The sequence below is a fragment of the Zeus faber genome (assembly GCF_960531495.2).
Source record: "Zeus faber genome assembly, chromosome: 3".
In the NCBI taxonomy this organism is placed as follows: Eukaryota; Metazoa; Chordata; class Actinopteri; order Zeiformes; family Zeidae; genus Zeus; species Zeus faber.
In genome coordinates this window covers 11,673,338-11,694,468 of record NC_137190.1, presented here as the reverse complement: position 1 = coordinate 11,694,468, position 21,131 = coordinate 11,673,338, and the positions used below count along the sequence as shown (strand labels likewise).

Below are 21,131 nucleotides of genomic sequence, written 5' to 3'. Positions count from 1 at the left end.
AGACTGTGGGTGTATCTGCGGTCCAGTCCATCCGCAAAGTGTGGCTGGGCAGCCCGTGGCTGCACTGCAGGATTGGGCACGTAGCCATATGGCTGGTAAAAACGGTAGCCATCTTCAGTGTATTCGGTTGGGGAGCCCGGGGCCACAGGGGCCACAGGGGCCAGGCCACCTCCGTATGTTCCAGTGTACCCCCCTCCACCCCCATAAACTCCACCACCATAGCCGCCACCTGGGGGAAGTGGCTGAAAGGGCGGCTCGTAGTTCCTGACCGGTCCCTCTCCAAAACTTGGGTCATACGGCACAGATGAGTACGGCGGCTGCTGAGGGAAAGGGTACTGTGGATAGGCCGGCGCATTATAAGATGATGAAGAGAAGGAAGAAGACGATGAGGAGGATGAAGAGCCCGTGCTTGGCCTGAAGCGGGTGTTGGTGGATGATTGAAAGCGGCTGCCACCTGTGCTCCCCGGGGTCTGTCTCCAGTTATCAGGCACTTGTCCAAAACCAAAGGGGTGCCTGGCCTGCCCTCGAACAGTGTCTGAGCCTCCTCGGGATGGAGCCTGTCTCCGAACGTTACCCCCCTGAGGTCTGCGTGTTGAGCGTGGACGAGTATCGGCCACAACAACCCTCGGACCCTGGTCCTGCGCTTGCGATCCAGCGGGCACGTACTCTGACCCACTGTTTAGCAGGCTGAAAAGCCGTCCATTGTTCTCCCACTGAATCACCTGCCTCCAGGGGCTGGCAGCGCTGTCCTGCCCCTGTCCCGGGCTCTGGTTGTTGATCTGCCCCCGACTCTGTGTGGCAACCTGAGCCTTCCCCGTGCTCGACAGGAAATACACCAAACATGCCACCACAACAGGCAGCATACTGGCCCAAAGATCTCAGTTCACCGCACAGGAAAACACCTTCCACTTCACGAGCAGGTCAAACCTCAACCACCGGCAGCTCTGTCAATAAAGCATGTGTATCCCCTTCCTGAGAGTACAGCTCTGGCGTGAGGGTGGAAGCGGTAGAAGTTTTGAGGGATGAGCAAGCGGTTGAGCCCATCCGTAGGTCTTCACTGGAAGCGAGAGAGGGGATTGCACGCGCATCCAGGAGTAGTCATACCCAGAAGGAAGAGAGCGGGCTCTACCGAGGCCCCACCACAGCAGCCTTAGCGTCTGGTAGCGCTGGGAGAATATGCCCTGTGTGCCGGTCGCTCTGCTAACTTCCCTGGTGGACTGAGCATTGCTCTCTGCGTCCTGGAAAGAACTGCCTCTGCGCTATGAGACTGCAGCCTTCTATTTGCCTCTATGATTGCTTACAATGGGCTGTGAAAAAAGCTCTCAAACTTTTTTTTTTTTAAGAAGTCCCACATGGCCCTAGTGCTAGCTCTGTTTCCTGGCCTTCAGAAGTACACTCCGCGAGGCTTCCAGAGTCAACACGATCATCTGCAAAGGCACTCAGGTTCAGAATTGGGACCTACATTCCATTGCTGGAATTCCTGTCATATTTTACCTTACAGGTGTCTTTTGAAAGCAGACTTTTTTGTTTGCCCCGCTTTTTTTTTTTCAAATCTGAAGTGTAATTACCAGTGGGAGCCACTTACACAAAGACGTTCAATAAAAAGACTGCAGAATGCAGACAATTCACACAGGTTCTATTTAACTACGTGTTTTACTGAGCGTGGCTGGGATGTAGAACATTGGCAAGTTGGATTTTATCTGCACAAAAAATAATAATAATTAGATGAATCTGGTTGAGGTATGGGCTGGTAGACATTAGGTCTTTGTGTACTGACTTTTATGAAAATATAGGTATTATCCCGCTAAAAATGCTTAATGCATGTGGATGTGTCCATTCCCCATAGGCCCGAGCGTTCAGTCAATTCAAAGATGTGGTCGGTTTGGAAACAATGTCATTCTTATTTTCTCTTGTTATTTTATCCATGTGACCTCACTGGTCCCTCCAGACAAATCTAAACACATAATAACATGGATCTCTCTCTCTCTCTCTCTCTCTCACTCACACACACACACACACACACACACACACACACACACACACACACACACACATACGCACACGCACAAACGCACACACGCACGCACACACACGCACACATGCACACATACGCACACACACACACACACACACACACGCTGTAGCCCGTCTCTCTCCCGTCTCTCCTAATTTCCCATGTGGCTTGTAGAACACTGAATACAAAAAAAGTCTTGTAGCACATAGAGCTCTGCAACAAGACCAGACTGTGTGTGTGTTGCGCGGTGTGTGCGGCGCGGACGGCATCGAACCGCCATGCAACGCATTCCCAGACCTTGATTTACACGCCTGATCTGAGAGTGTTGGGTAAACACATTCCAACTTCTGGGTGTCAGAGCCTTTGCCACAGCGCTGCAGATCGAGACAATATCAGATTTTCCTCCTGTTATCAGTCCGCTCATTACGAGGTGTTTTCCTTGGCATGACGCTGAGGGGGTCCGCAGCCAAATTGCTGCTGCAGACCAAGGAAACAACAACATTCTTTGATGGGAGAGATTGATAAATGCTGCAGCAGCAAAACCCAGTAAAACATGTTGATTCATACATATATGTATATATATATACATACGTATATACACATATAATTTTTTTCTAATTCATATTTTAAATATTTAGTGAATGGGTGAAATAACTTTATTCACAACACCTTAATGTGTCTAAATCATTCCTTCATGCCCTTCAATATCCCATTTTAACTTCATGGCCTTCAATGTTTATATATATATATATATATATATTTAAGATTTTTAAAGGATATAGATTAAATAGTTCGCGACTCATTATATGTTGTAATGTTTGGACCAATGAAGATTAATCATTTTGGCAGTTTGTTCAGTAAATTTGCAATATATTGAAATAATTGATTCAAAAATGAAATTGGAGAAAACAAAAAGCAGATTTCCATTGTATAATTCACAGGTGCTTCCCTCCTGCTCAACTCTCAACAATTTCATCTATGACATTACGTTTTTCTTTTAAATTCTGCATTGGAAAATAACAACCGACTTTCACAAAAATAGAAAACAAACCATAGTTCTGATTCAATTACATCATGTTGCAGGGAGGAGTTATTTACACAAAATAAATGTATTGTTCACATATTTGGTGATGGACAATGAACAATGGGAGCACTGAACAGTCGTCGTTCAATTCAGCACAACATGTTTGAGTTTTGTTCCGAAATGAAATATCTACCACAAAGAAAGAAATCTTTCTAAACCCGTAATGACACCAGCTAACAAACCAAATATTGCAATATTTTTTGATGGATGCCTCAATATTGATCATTTTAAAATAATTTGGGGATGACTATCGGTGTTTTCGCAAGATTTCTACAAAGAAGAAATACATCAGAAACAATCATTACCAATGTGGATATTATGAACATTGATTAGAGCAGCTAGTTAAATCTACAAATCTCCGAAAATTGCATACATTTACCCTAATGGCCCTTAAAGACGACATTTAACTAGATATCAATGTTACCTACTGTACTGTATGTAGCATACTGTACCGCATACTGTATCACTGTTCAGGGTTGTTCGTGATGCCGTATTGCTGCGCCGTACTGTTGTATACTGTGCTGTATTATCCCAAACACTACCTCACACTATTCACATTCACATGCCACTTTAAGTCACATGCCACTTTAAATGCACATATCTGTATATACATAGGCATATTCCTTCTACCTATTCCATTTTATTTCAATTTATTTTTATTGTATTTTATTCTATATATTTTTTATCTTATTCTATAAGTATTCCACTTACTGTATTACGTTTTAGGAGTCAGTTAGTCGGTCTATTAGAAAGGAATTTTCTACTTTTTATTTTATTTTATTTTTTTATTTTTTCCTAGCACATATTGTGTGCTATCACCGGGTGCGTTGCATTACATTTCACTGCATATATGTATGGAAGTATGTATATGTAAGTGACAAATAAAAATCTTGAATCTTGAATCTTGAATCTTGATAACCACCATCCAAGTCCCAATCTCATATCATGATATTGATATTATAACAATGTATTGGCCAGCCCAAACTGATATTATCGTATTTAAGTAAATTTATCTTGCATTGTCTCTCATTGTCTCTTCAGCAAAATGTACAAGAATGCATGGGAATATTAAGGGGGGGGGGGGTTAGTTCATTAGATGATTTCAGAGACCAGATATTTCCAATCCTCAAAATTCCTTGGAGGAGGATGCTACCGGATCCTCCTATAGGACTTCACTTTTTGGGTCTTCTCGTTAAAAGATAGGATTCTTTCCGGCGTGTTTTACCTTTTCCTCCCTTCTTTCCCGCATTCGCATGAAATGTAATTAGGCTCCATATTGTCAAATTAAGCTTGAGGTTTTATTTTTCATTACATATTCATCTCGGGGGATTTTCCCCCTTTGCAGGCGATTGCAGATTGTTGTTGATTTCCAGCGGCGGAGCCCAGGAGAGAGCCTCAAAATGCCCTGAAATCCGGTCTTTGAAACATTCCACTGAGATTAAGTGTGAGCGGCACGGCAAGGTTCCTTGTTTTTCGTGCGACTGCCGTGTGTGTGGAAACACCGTGTACTCTGTGAAGTGCCGTGAAAGAGAGCATTGATCTGAGCCACTGGGTGCCACAGGAGGGAAGCCCGTAGGGAGCCGGCACCCTGCGGCAGAAGGAACCCCAGGCTGCACCGAGGATTCACTCTGTATGCATACAGTACCAGGTCATCCATACTGTAGAATAACCTATGTATATTTTGTACCAGGTGGTGGTAAGCAATAACAATCTCCTGAGTTTGAGATCCACTGGGGCCTGGAGGTAGACTGTATGATAAAAAAACAAACAAAAAATAAAACATACCCTCTGTGACGTCGCACCTTCGGTTTCGGAAGATATTTGGATTTGGACACCTGGAGTTTTGGCCCCGACGCTCGCCGCCATCTTTGCAGGGAATGATGCCTGAGCTTTAGATTTCTGGTGGAAGGGGGGTCAATTGAAGCCGCCAGACGGTCGGAAGGGAGGAAGAAACGCGGCGACCTTGCTCGAGCACGAACGAGACGCCGGTGAATAAAGGCAATTAGAGGCACGCTCACGCTCTTTGAGCCTTGATATCGTATGGAACAGTCACAACCCAAAGTTCATTCAGAAGATGCCAACTTTGATGTTGAGACTCCTAAAGTCTTGTGGAAAATAATTATTGACTGTATTTTTAGTGCCAAGTTTTCTTGTTTTTTCCATTGACTTCCATTGAGTCAGATGTTTTCCGGAGCAGCACCATCTTGCGGTCATTAGCCGAACTGCAGTTTAAAGCATAATGGCCATAATGGTTGCCACTTGGAGGACAAGTGGAGCTGGTCCCTAACCTGAAGTTAGGATTGGTCGAATGCCTTAAGATGACTTTCCCCAATCAGGTCTAATTAATGAACTACGAGTCACCATCATAACTTTCCAATTGAAATTGTTTGATAGAAACCCAACTCTTCTGTTTAGTGCCACTAAAACTAGAACGTGTAAACCTTGTCTGATGTTCAGAAATCTGCCTGACAACAGCAAAAGTATGAAATCAGTATATATGAGGATGTTCTGTGAAGAAATTGTTAATTGATGTAACGCAGAACAGACGTCACATACCCTGCTTTAATCTCTATGATGTCTCCATGTACTTACTACTTGTACGCAACGATTTTCCAAAAATCTATTGTGAACTTATGACAACTAAATGCAGAAGTGCAACATGAAATCTCTATCGAAACCTCAATAAATGGTATATCCAAAAGGGAGGATTGAGCCTGAAACATGATGCAATATTTGGAATACCACACGTCAGCTGCACCAAAGGAATGTGACAAAGAGACCCTGGAAGCACTTAACTTGTTCAAAAAAAAAAACATATGCCGCCTAACAACGAGCAGAACAAAACATAGAGATATCAGCTGCATCAGATTACTGTAAGGAAGAAAATCACATCAGGAATGGGAAAAATGCAAAAATATTCAATGTGGAGATCGGTGGAGTGACGGCAGCGGTGCATTAGGGAGTCCGGAGGATTCCAGAAAGTGTAAAGTGCATTTCCTACATCTATATACTGGATACTGACGCCGCCAGGGAAAACCAGATCCTGCTGCCGGTTCTGCAAGACAAGTATTTATCTATTGTCTCCTGTTGAAGATATCACATTTTCACCTCACTGTTGGAAGTGTATTTGACTTTTCATTTTGACATTTAACCATAAACCAAGTATAAGAGGAAGTAATTGTGTAGACTATTGACCCATTTTAACGAAGCAAGATCTTTCCGATCTCATCAAAATGCAATAGACCCCACACACAGAACGACCTGTCACGATGTATTGAACAGTTTTGTTCCGAGAGTGTGTGGAGAGCAACCAATTGCCCAAAAAGCAGCAGCACACACTAACAGATTCCAATCCCAGACAGCCCGAGACCTGATCCCGCGAAGCCACACGGGTTCTGACACGGAGTTGTGGCTGCGCCAGATCAGGACTCCCAAAACCGCAAATCTTGCGTGATCAAACCTGACTTTAGAGTAAACAAACATAGAGGGCGACTGGCTAGAAAAAGCTATGTTATACGTTGAATATTTGCAAGGGATCAGCATCGCCAGGACGGACATCCGAGCAGATCGGGGGAAGTAAGAAACAGTCGTAACACCCCTCACACAACAATGCTTGCACTGCTGCCTCACAGCAAGAAGGTCTGGGGTTCGATTCCCGCCTGTTGGCACCGTGCTCCGGCGGGTTATCTCCCAATTAGGGGCCTTTCTGTGTGGAGTTTGCATGCTCTCCCCGTGCTCACGTGGCGTTTCCTCCATATAAGATCGTAAGAAACCCCCGCCAAAGACACATCGTCTGACCAGCGATGGACGCTGAAGTTGGTCCCCGGGCGCCGTGAGCCGCCCACCGCTCCTGGCCGGCCCCCCGGAGGAAGGTCGAGCCGTGATGGGAAAAAAGCGAACTCATTTCACGGCCTCCAATCATTGCATGTGTGCGTGTGTGTGTCTATGTGTGTGTGTGTGTGTCGGCCGCCGTAGCTGCACATACACTATGCACGTGCTGTGGTGTGTGCAGTGACAAATAAAGAAGAGCTAAGCCTGTCCAGTTTCGTTGTTTATTATCTGTGCTTAAGAATCCATATATACACATATATATATGTATATATATATACACTATAGAAACTTCTAAATTTCAGACTCTTAATATTTGTAAGATGTAACAGAAAAACACTTTATCCGGCCACGATGCGCACAATAAACATACTTTTTTTCGTACGTATTTGAATGTGTTTGGTTTATTTCAGTGACTTGAGTGAGCGGAGTTGAATCCCCTGCACAGCACGTTTGGCTTGTTGCTGCGGACGGCTGTGATCTCGGCTTGGGAGGAATTGCGATTTGCTTTGAACGCCGCCCGTTCCATCCCACGTGCCGCAGCGCTCAGACCCGTCTCGCGGTTCACGGAACGCCTTGCAGAACTTCCATTTCCCCCAGCCGGCTTCCTCTTTCTCGGCGGGCGTGACAAAACCACAGCTGGCTCTTCCTGTTTCGCCCATTTGCTTATGGCTTTGAAGCGCCCACCTGCTTCCCATTAATCCCATCTCCATTCAGGGCAGAGACGCGAGGCACCTGCGCTCGGTCATCGTTCCAGGACCAGACTCTGAGAATGCTTGGAAATCGCGGTATGATTTACATACCCCCCCCCCTCCCCTCCCCACCCCCACAGCCCACCCCTCCACCCCCCCTTCTCTTTAGTCGTCAAAATAAACCTGGTAATTGCAGGGATTAGCGCGCGTTCGCGCCTTTGAAGAAGCTCAAAGGAGAGAAGATCCGCCGTCGTTCGCGTTCCACGCGTCTGAATCCCGTCGAACGAGGAGTTTCTTTAAGTTTACCACTCGTTCACCAATCTGTGCGCCAGTTGTTTTGTGAGATCTGAAAACATGATTAAATTCGTCTGTTTTTTTTTTTCTTTTCAAATGACGGACATGCACGACGTGATTCGGATAAGGTCATTTTGGCTCGGGTTTTACTTGGAAAAGTGTCGTTACGTGGCTCTCGTTAGTTTTGTGTCTGTACCCCAGGGCACCACGGAACCATATGCACACATGCATGAAGTAATGAAAAACAGTATGGTCCCGAATGACGACATGATTGAGGAGTCCGGAGTCGGGGCTCACGCACGTCTCTCTTAACAAGTATGAACGAGGCCGGTGATCCTCCTCGCACCTCGTAACGTCTCACTTTACAGGCCGCCCCCCCTTGATGACTTGGCACCGTTTCAGCGCTCACATGAAAACAGGTTTCAGTTTCCCCTCCCTGGGGAACTCTAAGCCAATTCAATTTTTTACCTTCATTGAGATTCAGGAGACTGGATTAACTCCCTTGTCCCACAAGGAAGCGTCTTGCTTTTGGGCACGACATCAATGCATAAATGCGGGAGAGGAAAGGGAGACCTACAGTATAGGAGGATCTATTAAATCAGCGTGAAAAAAAAACAAAAAAAAACGTGAAGTATATACGCTTTACGATTTATGAATGATGAATTATGCAGAGCTCGAGAGAATGGAAATAGAAGACATATGCATTTTAGAAGCCAGTTTTTGTTGTTATTTAAATGATCATGCATTTTTTTTTTATTTTGTATTTTTTATTACATTTTGATAGATTTTTGAAGAGAAGGTAGATATTTGTATACTTGAGATTGATGGATAGATAGACAGACAGACAGACAGACAGACATACAGACAGACAGATAGATAGATAGATAGATAGATAGATAGATAGATAGATAGATAGATAGAAAGTAATATGAATAGAAATAGAATGTGAAAAAACAACAAAAGATTGGATATGCTGAAAAATAGAATAGAAATAAAACACACAACAACCCTAAAAAATGACAAAAATTTGAAAAGAAAAGGCATTATTCAATAGACCTAAACAATTTACAATCTGCATCAACAATTCACAATTCAGGAGGAAATTGTGCAGATTTGCATTAATTTATAATGTATATGCACAGAATATGTACTGTGCAGCACAATCATTTCTGAAATAGTCAGAAGAAGTAATGTACGACACACATTTTGTTATTTTGCTGTTTTGCAAGTGGATGTGCTCTTATACAGTCATAACAGAGGAAATGACCTCCTCACCACCAGTGTGCTGAGTTCAACATAGAGAACACAGACAGATATTTGAAAACACAAGTTGTGACAACCACAAATACAGATATATCTCTGTACTGTATGTATGTGGAATAATAACACGCACACGGACACGCACAAATGCACGCACGCACACACACACACACACACACACACACACACACACACACACAGGAAGACTATAAAATGCAGACGGACGTGCGTCGGTTCACCGTGTCACCTCCTCCCCTCTACGCTAGACAAACAAAAGGGAAATACTTCTGGCGCTTTTATTTTAGTTTTTAGTTTTCCCTTTCCTCCGCCGCTGCGACAGCGCCCGGGGGGGGAAATATTCATCTGCTGAGCTGATCTGTCCGTCTCTGCAGAGATTTCCTGACCTGTGCTCCCCCCACCCCCTCCACCCCCCCCCCATCCTCCTCTCCTCGGTTGCCGACGTCTGAGGCGAGGGGCTAATTTGGGGCTCGGGTCCCCGCACCAACGTAGCCTTTTTACAACCCCCGGAGGCAAGGTCGACGCCGGCGACGCGGCTTCTAAATCATAGATTATAATGCAAACAGCCCTGTGGGAGCTCCCTAATGACTAAGGTGAGCCCGCCACGCGCCATGCAGCGCGGCGGCGGCGGCGGCGGGAATACCAACGAGGTTTCCGGGGAGACGCGGAGCCGGGCGGGAGGTGACTGGCATGGCAACGCCATCAAGAACAAAAGGCAAAGGAAAACGAAAGGAAGGGAGAAATCGAGTCAAGATTGGTAAGCGGGTGGCGGAGGCTGTGGTGGAGGCTGTGGCGGAGGCTGGGGAGGGAGGGGAGAATTCCATTGTCATGTGTTTCCGAAAAGTAAGTGGAGCCTGTAAATTTGATGAAGCGGCCGATTCAATTAGCTCCAGACTTCCACAGCTGGTCCCCCGGGAGACGTCGCCACAGATGTGGAGCCGCTGAGCGCTGTTGTCCTCAAGCCCCAGAGAGAACCCCTCCCCACCCAGCCCGCCCTGCTCCACCCTGCTCCACCTCCCCTCCTCCCCCACTCCTTCTCTCCCTCCCGCCCCCACCGCCCTCTACCTCCCTCTCTCTCTCTCTCTCTGTTTCACTTTCTAGACGGCACAACAACAAGGTCCCGGTAATCAGATGGCGAGATAGAGAGCGCCGACAAAAAGACAAGGGGCTGAATCTGAAATCACATCACACCTCGGCTTGATATTGTTCAAGGGGAATGAGTTATTTCTCTCCCTCGGTGCAAAAAAAACACACACCACACACACACACACACACACACACACACACACATACACACACACACACACACACACACACACACACTCACACACACACACACACACAGATACAGGCCGGCGAATGTTAAGCGATCGCACATACAGAACATGACCAACGAAACAACCAAAATTACAGAAACACTGTTATTCACCGAGAGTTTAAATGATTCAGGAGTCGGGAGCCACTCCGCCGAAAAGAATCGTCAGTTCGGGACTGCAGCGAGGATAAATCAATGCGGGGGGAAAAAAAAAGGCGAAAGAATTTGGCGCAATTGATGTCCATTGTGACTTGTGAAACGCACTTTGCATCTCACCCCCGAATCATTTTGAAAGAAACCTGTTTTCGCGAGAACTCTCTTCACAACTCTTCTTCAGACACCTATTTACACCAACTGAATAAAAGGAATGTCAGAAAATTTTATAAATCTTTTTCACAGAGTCTCTTGTAAAGAGCCGAATCCAAACTTTTCACCACGGCCTCCGTGGGAACTTAACCGCTGGCACTCTGATGCATTTCTGCAAATGGCTTAAAAACAAAAGCCTCAGTCCCTCCGTTTACATCCTTTGCTGGAACATACTTTGTGTTGTGAGATATGAACTTCATCAATAACCTCTTCACGTGACCTCGTGTCTGTTTTGGTTTTGGGAGACGACCGTGCACGGCGGGATGATAGATCGCAGCGGTATATCTGCTCTTTAAGGGTGATGAATGGAACTTAGAGGATATAGGTCGCCATTCTTCAACCCCGTTCATGGCACAGCCTCGCGCTACTTCTGATAAATCCGCTGCTCCCGAAAAGGAGATTTAACATGTTTTTATTTTTATTTACAGGGGTTAAACATTTTCTCCCATCGGAACGCATTGCATTTAAGCACGGTGAGAAGCTGCAGAGGAGTGGTAGGTCCATACTCTGGGTTGGCCTGTGTTGAAAAATGGCAAACCTAGATATCCTTTAAGTTCCATTTATCGCCCTTTCAGAGCTGATATTTGGAATGTGAAAAAAAAGCTTTATTTTCATTGTGAAATATATATGATATTGTGTCTTTCACAAAACATCACTGAATTAAATTTCACTTTATTGTGTCCTCTCTATTTATTTGCTAATATTTAATATTTATTTCTGCAATTTCCCCTGTGTGGATGAATAAAGTATCTCTCTCTCTCTCTCTCTCTCTCTCTCTCTCTCTCTCTCTCTCTCTCCAGCAGATGGAGAGAACCACTCAGCGATGAAGAGTGAAGAGAAACAATTATTTTTCTTTGCACTTATCTGGTTCCAGGGTCTAGACGCTGGAACCAGATAAGTGCTGAATTATGGTCCAACAGTCCATAATTCAGCGCAGTGCTTAATGTGGAGCGTCTGCCTGAAACTCCCACTATAAACCCAGTTTTTGTTTAAAGGCTGGGGTCAGCTCGGGGAGCGGAGGAGTTTCAACTTCATCTCGCCACTTCACCTCTGACCCCAACCCCACACCAACACTGATGGAGGAAGTCAATACAACTAAATGATAATATTGGGGGAGGGGGGGAATTAAACAAATAAAATAATACCATGTCGTCCACAACCAAATCCAATATTTATTTTGCATTTGTTTCAGACCAGTAGAAAATGTAAAGGTAGTCAGTGGCGATTCTAGGGCGTAGACTGGGGTGGCCACGCTCTAAGATCTCACCTAGAATTTCATTGGCCACTCCGCGGCCACTCCACATCTAATAGGTAGCTGGTGAAGTTCATCAACACAAGAAGGCGGGACAAGCGCTTTTTTCACCTGAGGAATATTGCCAAAGTAGGGCCTTTCCTAAAGCAACAGGATGCAGAGAAATTATTATTTCTCGTGTGCCACCCCAAGATTTTCTGCGGTCCCATCTGGCCGCCCCTGTGAAGGATTTCTGGTGGCGCCACTGAATTTACTATGTGGCATGTTTTACGATTTAGTAACTTTAACAACGTTGGATGGTCCCATCCCGGGCACCGGCTTTGATAACAGTATTTTGAAGGTGAAGGAGGTTTTTGATTGGTGTTCATTTATATCACTGGAAACCCAACTACATGATAGTATATATAAAATAAATGTAACTGCATGTTGCTTCACAATCAGTCACATGGATTCAAAACACATTCAATATTTATGTATTTATTTGTTTAATGTCCGTACGTTCCAGCATCTTGTGCATCGGGAGAAGAAAGGGGGTTTTCGAGGTGTGATCAGAGTCTCTCCTCCTCATTTAGGAGCGTAGCGGTCAAATATGTCCAGAAAACACTTTCTGAGAGGGAGAGAGAGAACAGGAGGGAGAGAGAGAGAGAGAGAGAGAGAGAGAGAGGAGGAAAGAGGGTGAGGGGGGAGGGACAGGGGAGAGACGGGGGGGAGAGAGAGAGGGGGAAAGAGAGTGAGGGGGGAGGGATGGAGAAAGGGAGGCGGGGGTGAGAGAGTGAGAGAGAGAGAGAGAGAGAGAGAGAGAGAGAGCAGGATTAGAGCCAACAGGCTGATTTATGGTTCTGGTGTTTTGGATGAAGACATGCAGGTTAAAACACTTCCAGGCATTTCCTGCTGCTCACCACGGGCGCAGGGATATTTGGGATTTCAGACAAGACCTTTCTACAGAGGAGAGGGTCACGCTCCCAAAAAATGGGAATCCACACATGTTCCGTGTGGATTACATGCTTCTCCTGTTTTACTAAAATAATGCAGAATACCATCTGCCTCCCAGAGAATCCATTTATGTCTGAATGGACGAGGACATCAACGAGCTACTGCCCCCTGGTGGGTCCCGCAGGTTCCTCCTCGCACACACACACACGCACGCCGCACGCGCGCGCACACACACACACACACACACACACACACACACACACATGCGCGTGGACACACACACATGCGCACACACACGTGCACGCACACACGCACACACACACGCACACACACACCTTTCTTTATCTGCATTGTGTTGGCTCGAGCCGCCAAGGCGGAGAAAAAAACACCATTAACCATTTATCATTAAGATAATCTCAGACAGCTACATAGAATAAGGAAGATTTATCTTGTTTGCAGATTGAATAAAGTATCCTGTATGTTTAAGAGACCAAAAAAAAATTATGTAAACCTGTATGCATCCCTTCTTTATCACCAGCAGATAAGCCCGTTGTTGTGATGTGGCGGTGACTCTCCTGGAGCTGAAGGTGACAGCGAAAGCCAAAAACTCCTCCTTCTCCTTCTCCTTCTTAAGATGATTTACAATATATAAAACACTCCGGCAGCCGGACGCTTTAATCCTTTAGTGCTTCTCAGCGAATTTGCATTTTCCAGGCACAAGTTTTACGACTGCCGGGGTGTTATGAGTTCCTCTGAGCGGCGAAATATACCTTTTATGGCCGTGCAGGGTGGGGTGAGAACTGCTTCTCCACCAAACCGTCCTCATCGCAAAACCATTAACTGGAGAATTTAACAACAAGACTAAGAGCGGGCCGCCATGTAAGCCACGTCGTCGTGACATCTTTGGTGTAGCACGAGGGAGCCGTCTGGGTCCCCTTCTCTTTTCATTATACAGGCTCCCCCTGGGTGATGTCATCAGTCAGCACAACGTACATTTTCATAGCTACACAGACGGCACTCAATTGGATATCTCTGTCGGGCCAAATTACCCAAATGTTTCCTCGCCACCTGTTTGTGTAAAACAAATCTGCGGATGAGCAACAACTTCAAAAAGAATAAACGGGGAAAGACGGAAACACTTTGAGTTGGACCCCAAAACCAAAAAGAGACGCTCTCTCTGATCGCACGCTCGCACTGGAAGCGCCACGGAGCCGGACGTCGTTCGTTTCCAATGGGAGGTGGGGACGAGTAGCGAAGGAGAGCGACGCCACACGAAGCAACGTGATCCTGGAGGACAGACGCAAACTGGTGATAATTCATTTCATTCATTCATTTCGCAAAAAAAAAAAACCTCTGAACAAACCCTTGGCTTTGGTTCAGTGTTGCCAGATTGGATTGACAATTTACAGCCCAATCACATGGGGGGAGGGGGGGATGAGAACTACATGCACAATGCTTTTCTTTGCTTTTCTTTTCTGTCCAATAAAGAAATAAAATAAAATACAATCCACCTACAATAAAAACAAAGTTTTTATTTTTTATTTTTTTTGGCAGAGCATGGGGGACACAATCGCTCCCTCTTGTAATATAAAAACAAGCCGCCAATTATTTCACAAGCCAGCCCAAATTTTAAGTACCCGCCCAATGCTATTTTTTCCAGCCCGATGTGATCAAAAGCAGTCCAATTGGATGTAAAACCGCCCAATCTGGCAACATTGCCTTGGTTCTTACCAAAGTTTTGTCCCTAAAATGGAGGAGAAGCTGCTTGTTGCAGGAGCCGGTTTCCCCGTGCTGTACGACGCGACGCTGCTCTTTTACAGAGACGTAATAAATCAAAAAATAAAAAAATTGTTTTCACCTCAGGAATATTGCCAAAGTATGGCCTTCCTTAAAGTAACAGGATGCTGAGAAAGGAATTCCTGCTTTTATTTCAAGAAGACCGGACTATTGTAATGCTCTTTTTGCGGGTCTTCCAAAAAAAATCCACAGACAACTTTTTCAGAACTCAGCCACTAGTTTTTTAAAGAAAACCAGAAGAAAGAACATAGAACTCCAGTTTTAGCTTCACTGCACTGGCTCCTGGTGTCTTTTATAATCAATTATTTTCTAATAAATTAAGGTCCTTTTACTTGTTTATAAAGCTATTAATGGAATAGCACCTCGATATATCTCAGACCAAACGTCCCCATAGTTTCACTATGCCCCAAAGTTGTGGAACACCATGACACAAAATATCAGAAGCAAACTCTGTGGACATCTTTAAAATGCAACTGAAAAACACCATGTTTACTCTGGCATTTACCTCGTGTTCCTCTTACCATTATTTCTTATTTTATTTCATTTTTTTTTATTTATTCATTTTTGTTTATTTATTTACGTTTGTTTATTTTCCTCCTCAAATGTACTATTCATGCACTTTAAATCATTCATGACTGCAAATTATTAATTCCTAAATTTCTTATAAGCACATCAAGCTGCAAATGTTTTGGTGTATGGATCAGTGGTGTATGGATGTCATGGATTCGCTGCACTCACAGACAAGATTAATCAAATGTGTATTTGGGACGGTTCCAACATGCTGTTGTCCAAGTTTGGTCCAGATCGGTGCATTATTGTGGAATCATTTGGTAAAAAAAACTGGCCCGTTGTTTGAGTTTCAGCCAGATGACGTTTCAGTGTTGCGGAAGAAGTTTGTGATCAACAATGACGACCTCACCAAGATGGCACCACGCACAGACATCTGCTACAACCAAGAATTCATTGTGCGTATGCGCAAGTTGACGGAGTACACAGATAACGTGAGTCAGTAACCCAAACCGTACCAAGACACGGTCAAGCACAGGGATAGTCGCCATTGGACTTCAACTCCAGGAATATGAGATACAAACTATTAAGTTACAAAGTGACAGCTATTATTTTACCAGAAGACAGTTGGATATATATACTTCTGAGGACAATTGACACACAACAACGTAGGTTCTGCAAAATAAAAAGCCAATAACTTCACTGTCATAATTTATAGACATTCCAGAAATATCAACGTATACAATCTTCCTGAATTATGATAACTGGTAACAATAACCATAAGCAATTACATAATACAAGGAATATGAATTTATTGTGCGTGTTTTTTGAAATATTTGCATTATTTTTGTGTTTTTGGTGAAGCCCAACTACACACTATTTTTTTTCATTATATATCCTCTACAACTGAAGTCAGTTTAACCACTTACTTAAGTTTATTTATTTCCAGGTTTGTAAATGACATTATTATTGTGAAGGCAGTTTTCTGTTGATTTACACAGTGCCATAAAAAATGCAGTTCCCCAAAATGGATTAGTAATCTTGATGAATAATCGTGATCAAAATTTTGACTTGATAAATTGTGATTATCATTTCAGCCATAATCATGCAGCACTACTTCAGACAGGCCAGAACAAATGAACTTCTGCAGTCACAAAACGCACCGGAACAGAGAGCCAAAGCACACACATCCATTGAACTTTAACGAAGGGCTGCTCCCCTGAACCCCACGTATTGCTGCCTGCAGCAATATTTGATATTATCTTGGTTAAACTAGGTGTGCTGGTTTTAAATTAATTTCAAATAAATATTCCTTATTAATGTATTCATTTTTCCAGTAAGTATTCATGTAATAAGTAAAATAATGTGCAGCCAGGAGGTCATTATCGAAAAATTGATGAATCGGTAACTTTGTGGGATGTATTCGGATGTCAACAGTACTTTAATAATTGATATGCAACCTTGCATATTATTAACATAATTTCACTGAATGATGATGTTTTGCAGGGTTTTTTTCTCTCGAGCCGGGTCCATTTTTTCGAAAGTACACAACTTTTTCACAACGTAGCACAGAATTCTTTTGTGAGAGAAAGAATAAAAACTGAAGATAAGGAACTTAAAGACAACAGACTGTCCCGCGGGCTTCCTGTCAAGTAGTAATGCCCCTTTCGCCTTTTTTTTGTTTAACAAAAGCAGGACTGGGCCAGCGTTTTTTGTGCTGCAGTTATTTTTTTAATAAATATTTCATATATATCATATAAAATTCAGCTCTGAATTATTGCCGACAATTTGTTTTGTGTGGTTTATTTGGGTGTTTAGCTCTTAAGCTGGATTTACACTGAATCAGACAAACGACAACAACAAAACCGGAATTCCATTCATTCCTATGGAGAAGGTACATCAGACAAGTTTTTTATTGGAACTGGGCTTAAAACTGAGAAAATAAGTCAGGTACTGTATATAAAATAATGACGATATCAATGTTAATTATTATGAACCTTGGATGTCACCTAATTCACTATCAATACATCTATATTTAAATAAGTAAGTTGTGTGTGTTATTTTTTTTCGCGCTTTGCAAACATTATGCAAAGGGAATATTTAACTCTCATTGTCCAAATGCACAAACTAGTCGCTGTTGTACTGGAAAAAAACAGCTCTCATATTTTCCAAGACATAATGTGGGACGTGAAACACAAATGCAGTTAATCCGACGGCGGCTAGGGGTGACAATCCGACTGTGGGGTGCGTTTTTGGATTCGGTGTGAAGGCCGCTTCACCCTCACTAGGATTGGGATATTCATGGTTAGTAAGAAAGGATAATATGTTCAATAATATGAATACGATTCAAATGTACTGGCCTCAACTGGAGCCTTCCATGCTCCTTCATAGTGGGGAAAAATAAATTCTAAGGCAGGAGATAAATGCATAAAAGAATCAATAATGGGGGATTGGAGTTGTTATTCTTCTCATGGTATACTTCTGGGGTGTAGCTTTATCAATCTGCACCCGTCCCCCTCACCCCTGATCCTATTTCCACCAGATACACCGGCTCCTCCTCACTCCTCCGGTCGCTGTGTTCTCCTCCTCATCCTCCTCCTCTTCGGGGGGAGATAAGCGGAGTGCCCTTTCCTCTCTTCGCCGGAGAAACACAAGAATAAGAATGCAGCGTTAGTCCTCTAACCCAGGATGGAGAGAGAGAGAGAGAGAGAGAGAGAGAGAGAGAGAGAGAGAGAGAGAGAGAGAGAGAGAGAGAGAGAGGAGGGAGGGAGAGAGAGGGACAGAGGAAAGACACGAGACCCCGTTCTCCTTCTCCTCCTCATCCCGCCGCAGAAAATGTCATCCCGGCCGTGCAATAAATCACATGGGGCTGTGATGTGTTTACTTATTACAGTGCGGTGCATCGCTGTCAGCCCTGCTCTTATTTACTCCTGTGGCCCTGCAGATCTCTCTCTCTCTCTGTCCTTCTCCCTCTCGCTCTCTCTCCCTCCCTCTCTCTGTCCTTCTCTCTCTATCTCTCTCGGGCTTCTCCATCGTTCCCCTGCTTGCCAGATGGCATCCTATAATATCACTGTCGCACGAGTCTCTAAGTGCACGTAATTCTATCCAAACTCTTTCCAAAGGAAATAGAGAAGAGCGTTCCTACTTATGAACCAACACCAGTGTTGCCAGACGCCGAAAACCAAATAACCGTACAAGGACTCCAAAATTATTGTATTTCAGGGCAAACTATCATACATTCAAATCCAGACTGCGGTGCAACCAGCACTGCGTTTGCAGCGTATATGAATTTGTTCCAAGGACCCCTCAGCGATGTGATTGGACACGCCCCCACCTCCGAGACGAGAGGTGTGATTGGATCATTTATGGTGGATCCTGGGTCAGTTTTCCCTCATACATTATTGATATATAAGATGAATAATCAGGCTGTTCCAAATCAGCTCCGTACAATTTCACTATGATGAAGAAAAAAAACATGAAACTGGGACATGTCAAATGATCATACTTTCAGAGTTATTTTAATTACCGATTGGACATCGTGCAAAGGGCTAAATTATCGTACAAACATGATAATTATCGCATGTCTGGCAACACTGATCAACACAGAGACAGGCGCACATGTAAACACTTCGGTAAACACTTTGGCTCAGATACCATACTCTCAGTATGTTAAAATGCACTCAATATCACGATTAAGCTCAATAGTCGGATAAATGTAATAATGCAATTAGCTTCTTTAATGAAAAAGCAAGGAGGCCGCTTGCTGTCGTGGGTGAGGGTTGGGGTGTGGGGGGCAGCTGTCGCCCTTTGCTCCCACTGCGTCGCTTCTCTGCGGTGGGTGCCCCGGTTTCCGGGGAGGGTGGAGGGCACACATATCTGGTGGCCTGTGGGTTTCGGCAGGGGGCGGCTGACCTCCAGGTGCCCTGCGCTGAGAACACTCAGCTACATGGCTGGGTGCTCGGGGCTCCCGGCTGGATGGGACTTCTGGTCGTTTGTGGTGGGGCGGGCCTCGCCCTTGCGCGAGTAGCTGCGGGGGCCCAACCGGCTCGGCTGCAGGGAAAGTGGTTCGGGCGGGGTGTCGGTCTGTCGGTGCGGGCCCTGGCTCCGGGCCTGCGGTCCGCGCCTGCCGACCACGAGCACGGGTGGGTCGTATGTGTGCGGTCAGGGGTGCAGGGTCTCCTCGTGCACTACAGGACTGGGTTAAGCTCCTTGGGGCCGGCATGGGTCCTGCATGGGCCCGGCTTCTCTGGAGGCTGGGTGGTCTTCTGTGGCTGCAGGACGGGGTGCTCGGGGCTTTCCTGCGGTCGTGGGGTGTCTTGTAGGGCCATGGGACTCAGAGGTGGCTTCAGGGCTCTTTCCGCTGCTTGGAGGTGCTACGATATAACACCGACCTTATACTTTAGAACCAATTGGGACAAGTCCTGTATACTCACGGGTGGACACATCACACGAACACACACACACACACACACACACACACACACACACACCCACACACACACACACACACACACACACACACACGCACACACACACACACACACACACACATACAGGCAGTCTCATTACAGGCACATACACCAGCACCTGCTCTGAACACACCCCCAACACCCTCTTGGTTGTATCCCTCTCCCTTTCTCCCTCATTTTCTGCCATAACTATGACATGAAGGGGCCACGTGCCCAATTGCTGTTCCAGTTTTCCTGGACATAATTAACTTGATTTTTTCAATATATGTTGTCGTCTGATGATATAAAGCTCTATCATCTGGGAAAAACCTCCATCTCACTGTCCAACCAAAAGTGTGTGTTTACAGGCGATCGCCATGGTGTCCGTTGTTTATTTGCCGAAACATGCCTTTCCGGGTCAAATATGCAGTGCATGTGCAGTTTGGATACGCCGATCATTTCCGGGTTAAGGTGTTTGCATGCCACAGTAAATTGATTGATGGAGGAGAAATCCAGGTCTGTTCAACTCCATTAAGAAAATTGCGTTAAGGAGTTTACGTGACAGTTGCAATAGTCTGAGTATTGCCTTAACATGGTTGTGATCGGCTGATTGAAGAGCATGTTAAGGCACTGTTTGATACATACTGTGCATGATGCCTATATGTGAAACTAATCCCTTCCGCGTTCTGAAATATACAAAAAGAAGGCTTGAATCATCCACTTGACGTTGACACAATTTCAAAATTCTCAATTTCTTATTTTTGAAACAGTGTGAATTGTTGATAAAAAGAGGGATATTCTCCATTGAAAATGTTGAGGTCTATTGTATATTGCACATTTTTCAAACGTTCTTTTTGTTTATTTTTTCGGTTTAGTCCATTTTTCTCCAGGTATACTATCCATCTATCTATCTATCTATCTATCTATCTATCTATCTATCTATCTATCTATCTATGGTGACTGGTCACTATATGGAAATACAAGCAGTGTGCAAATAATCCTAAAGATCAAACCCTATCGTACTTTTACTTTTTCGTCAATAATTTCAATCAGTTTTACAGAAGTTTATTATAAAAGTTGGTTGCATGTTGTTGTATGTATCATCAGCTGCAAACAGAGGATCTGCTTTCCCTAAACCTGTAAGGCAGATACATTTCTAAGTTTCAGCCTCAGGTTTTTGATCCAAAGTCCTTTAGAAACCAAACTGAACACTAAATATTTGTGACTCTGTACCAAACCATCTTCAGCACCCGCTTATCCTCACCCCATTATTATAGTTTGGCAACGGTTAGACTTTCTGACATCGAATCTTAAAGAGTTTTA

The 21,131-nt window shown here is 44.5% G+C and overlaps 1 protein-coding gene across 1 annotated transcript in view; it reads right to left on the bottom strand.

The window, feature by feature from the left end:
- loxl1 (lysyl oxidase-like 1) overlaps positions 1-1,230 on the bottom strand; it is a 20,767-nt gene extending 19,537 nt beyond the window's left edge. The window contains exon 1 of the mRNA XM_079997427.1: positions 1-1,230. This exon is cut by the window's left edge and continues 254 nt beyond it. Within this exon, the coding sequence (XP_079853553.1) occupies positions 1-863 (863 nt within the window). The 5' untranslated portion in view covers positions 864-1,230.
- Positions 1,231-21,131: the final 19,901 nt, after the last annotated feature.